General features: G+C 31.5%; 1 protein-coding gene across 3 annotated transcripts in view; it reads right to left on the bottom strand.

The window, feature by feature from the left end:
* Window positions 1–3,510: 3,510 nt before the first annotated feature.
* Window positions 3,511–4,540, bottom strand: part of LOC123672760 (chaoptin-like) — a 156,012-nt gene continuing 154,982 nt past the window's right edge. For all 3 annotated transcript variants that reach the window (XM_045607035.1, XM_045607034.1, XM_045607036.1), the window contains one exon: window positions 3,511–3,972. In XM_045607035.1, coding sequence (XP_045462991.1) covers window positions 3,656–3,972 — 317 coding nt within the window. In that variant the 3' untranslated portion in view covers window positions 3,511–3,655. The remainder of the gene's footprint in view (window positions 3,973–4,540) is intronic.

Here is a 4,540-nt window from a genome sequence, read left to right as displayed (position 1 = left end):
TATATATTTTTTTCAATTTTGAATATTCTCATTTTATGTGAGGAGAATGATCAATTTAGGCTCTCTTGAAGAACGTATACATATACGTATAGTTATGTTGTCTTCATGGATGTAATTGTAATGAATACAATGCATTACTTATGTTTGTGAAAGACTCACTTTACACACTTGTTCCAGAAAAGTGACAAATATGTTATTCTCTTTTTTATTTGATTATTAGAAAAATTGGTATCAAATCCGTAAATTGTAGAAATTCATCGAAATCACATAGCAGAGTGTGAATAAAACTACTTGTATTAAAACAATGTATATATTTTTCGTTCATTACAAAACACTATCCTAGTAATTAACTATAATTCAAGTATGAACAAGTTATGTGCTTTTTCCATCAATTATGACACGAATTGCCGATTTGAGCATTCTTTCGTTAACGAATAACCCAAACATCAAATAACATGATATGTATCAATTATTTCCTTTATCCACAGAGTTCACATATAAAATCAAAAAGTATTAATCAATAAATATTTTGATGGATGATCTTAATTGAATGCTCTTCGTGAATATCGTTCCATAAAGTTCATTCAATAGTTTGTTTTGAAATTTTTTACAACATAGGAGTAAATATGATTTCTATCATAACCATTATTTGTTAGCAGTAATTGAACAGAAAAAAACATCAAAAACAATGGGGATACACTTTGATTTGTGCCTAGTATCAGAATTTGTTTTCATCTAATACATCCTGCCTTTCAACGGTCAATTTTATACACATTTTTTATTAGGCAATTTTTCGCCATTTATTTCGGATGTTACCTATATATGGAATTTTAATATTTTCTTTTCTTTCAAATTGAATAATATTAGAAATATTTAAGGTTTTGATGATAAGCAATGTAGGTATCATCCTCAATATATTTTCTGGAAAACTAATTTTTTTTTTATATTCAAAAATGATAAGCAAATCATACTTACTCCTTTCTCTGAAATCGAAAAACTATATCAAGATGTTCTAACTGAAAACTCAAATACGTATTACCAAAAAAAAAATATTTTCTTGTTCAGCAAGTTTGTTTACGAAATGGAATGATATACTTATATTGCTAAAGTGAGACCCAGATGATTCTATGTTGTTAAGTATGCATTTATGTATGAAAAAATAGCACGTAGCAAAAAACACGTAACAATTATCAAGTATTAAACAGCCAAAATGTTATCATTTATGTAGACCAAATAGCATATCCCTGTAACTCATGGGAATAAGTCAGTTTTATGTAATTTAAATAGAGGTTACTTTATATTTTGTTAAAAAAATTGGAATGAACGATAAGGTCGAAATATGTGTCATAATAAAGTTGAAATAATAATACTTAATGTACTTAAATCCTTCATTGATAAAAACAAAAGCTTCAAAGTAATAATGTCATATAATGAATAGTACTGAATGTTAATTGATAATTATTATTTGGCTGCATGTACTTTGTCATTGGAAAATATGACATTCAGCTTATGCTTGTTGAACTTTATTTCATGTTGCATAAATGTATACTGAATCATTACCTACGTCAACATTCTCACTGGGGATTTAATTGATTTCGAATTAGATCTCAAGTAGTTTTGAGATTGAAATAAAAATAATACTATTCGTTTATACTTAATTGATACTTACTTACAAATAGGTATTTACTAGACAATCAAAAAATATATTCTCAGTTAACTGAAGTCTTTTTCTAGTTACAATGAATTGAAGAGGACTTCAATCCAGCTTTTCAGCTAGTGAAGGAGCATAAGATGTCTTTTCTGATGTTGGGACCTCATTTCATAATCTTTCAGAAAAACCCTTACTTAAGAAAATTGACCGCATTGTCAAAAAAGTCACAGTTTATTGTAATTGTTTTGAATTTCACACTGAAGTTTATTTTTTCATCTCAAATTATGTTTTTGCAGTTCCACTATTAATATCATGTTATTCATGATCTTTTCAATGATATCAATAATAATTACAATGGATTTCACTATTATTTGACTTATTTAGAAAATCGAATGAATGAAATTCTGTTATTATTTGGTTCAATTTCTTGGAGTTTTTTCTATAGAACCTATACTATCTTCCTTTGATCTATTCAAGTAATCTTTTGATTTTGTTTGCCACAGGCATGTCAGGCATGGATAAGTTCTATAGATACATGTCTATGAATTTTGTCATGAAAGTTTTGAAAAATGACTCAAATCAGACATGTATGGCAAGCAATGAATGAGTAGGGTAGTGAACAAAAGATCTGCATGGTCGCAGTTCCCGGAAGGCTTACCGAAGCAAAACGACCCCAGTTCAAATAAATAAATAAATAAATGTATGGCAAGCATGTTGAACTTTATGGGACTCATCGTAATTCAATGAAATTTTGTCAGTAGTTCTATAAGAAGTTTTGGAAAAACATACCTAATTTGCAATTTTCAGTGGAGAAAGCTGTGAATTAATTTTATCAAACACATACATACATGGTGGTAGCTTCTTGATAGAATACTCTATAGCGCGTGTGTACTCGGGTACATAAAACTTGTGCTCATGTAAACCTTAAGAAAGTGCTATTTTTGCTGCTTTCAAAAGTTTAGGGACTGTCCCTAGGCCAATCCTTTTGGAAGCCAAAGAGCAACTGCACACCAAAGAATTTTGATCAGGTAATTATCAACTTTTAAGTTAATTTTTTAGATATTGAAAACTTATCTTCAGGGTGGACGCAAATTTTTGTTATATTTCCGTAAATGTATTATTTCATATCATGAAAAAAACAGTTTCTCACAACATTCTTTTAGCTGAAGATTAACTGTATCTATGTCGTGTGTACGTACTAGTTTTGAAACATGTTCATCGATTTGAATTTCTGGAAACATTTGTATCAATCGGGTACCTACATTGGGGTCTTGTTCACCTCATCGATATATTAATTCGATATCTTTCATTCCACTGATTCTTATTATGATTTCCTTGTTTTGCACTCAATTTGGTGTGAATCAGTGAAACTGTGTTTCGAGAACATAATCTTCATTGAAAAAATAAGCTTTTCTTGTATTGTCATTGATATATTGCTTTTTCGACTTTCATACATTATATATTATTACGAATACTTGGTTAGTGACCGTGCAATGTTTGGATTTATAATTGACAATCACGGTATAACTACTAATTTTAATAGGGTTGATATATGAGATGAAGTTCAATTTCCATAATTTTTTGGCATTTTCCGCAAAAACGATTCTCAAACTTAGTGAAGAAATATCAGTTAAAAGTATTTAATGGATTCGGTCCTTACTTGGCGGAAATTCATTATAAATAAAATAAAACGAAGTAATTTCCACTATGTTATTTAATTGTTAGCAACAATTGTTTCGCCACACTGTGGCTTCATCAGGCTACATTTCTGAACTGTTCAGTTCAGAAATGTAGCCTGATGAAGCCACAGTGTGGCGAAACAATTGTTGCTAACAATTAAATAACATAGTGGAAATTACTTCGTTTCATTTCAGTTAAAAGTTTCCACAAGAATTGACTTCTTTTTGATTTAATCTAATATTTCTATCAGTAGGACTCTCATGCTCCTTCGAAGCAGCTTTAATCAAGAGTTTTTTCAATAATTCAAGTTTCACATTACCACCCTCATAGCAGCCTTACTTTAAACAAAATATACAAAAGAAAAAGAGTGATCACAGGAGTATTACTCAAATTTGGCGTGTGGCTTAAGGCGCTAGCCTGGCAGCTCATGTCTTCTGGGGGAAGTTGGACGATTGGCATCTGTACACCGTTCACCGGATCTGTACACATCGCTTCCTTCACAATCTCTCGCATTCGTAGAGCAGTCTCAACTGGAGCGTTGTGTGCTTGAAGACTTTCTCGAGTCCATCTTCGTAGCCATCTTCCGAACCATGCGAGATGACAACCGCATCTGAAAGGGTTGTTGGATATCATGATTCCTCCTGAAAAATAATATTGCTCAATAATTTTTGAAGGCTGAAGCTAAATAATAAGTATTCTGCGCCTAATATTGATTTCTATCTTAGATTAACTGTAGGGGTCGATCTTAGATTAACTGTAGGGCTAGAAAGCAGCTTTTAAGGACTGTGATCACTTTGGTCCTTAACAATCCTCAAGATGGTCGTTGACCATATAATCAAATCTGAAAATATATGTGGAAACCTTGGCTATCACTTCGTAATACCTAGAACTGGTTCGCCCAGAAGTTTTCTGCAGTTCTAGATATTTGTATTGTGTGTTGGTTCAGCTGTTACCATATACAATTTTCAGAAAAAGAAGTTTGCTGCAGTTCTAGATATTTGTATTGCGTGTTCAGCTGTTACCATATACGATTTTTAGAAGGACCTCTTATTCCCTAAGATGCTTCTCTTTAGTAGGTATCTTTCTAAGCTTCCAGAAGGGTTAGGACTTGATGGTGTTGCTATTGATGCCCTTTTTCTAAGCCCATTGCTTGGTCATTACAATTATACCCTGATACCCATAGCGGAGTTACTAGCAAGTTAAATGTTT

This window comes from Harmonia axyridis, chromosome 2 (assembly GCF_914767665.1).
Source record: "Harmonia axyridis chromosome 2, icHarAxyr1.1, whole genome shotgun sequence".
Lineage (NCBI taxonomy): Eukaryota > Metazoa > Arthropoda > Insecta > Coleoptera > Coccinellidae > Harmonia > Harmonia axyridis.
This window is presented reverse-complemented; position numbering and strand designations above follow the sequence as displayed.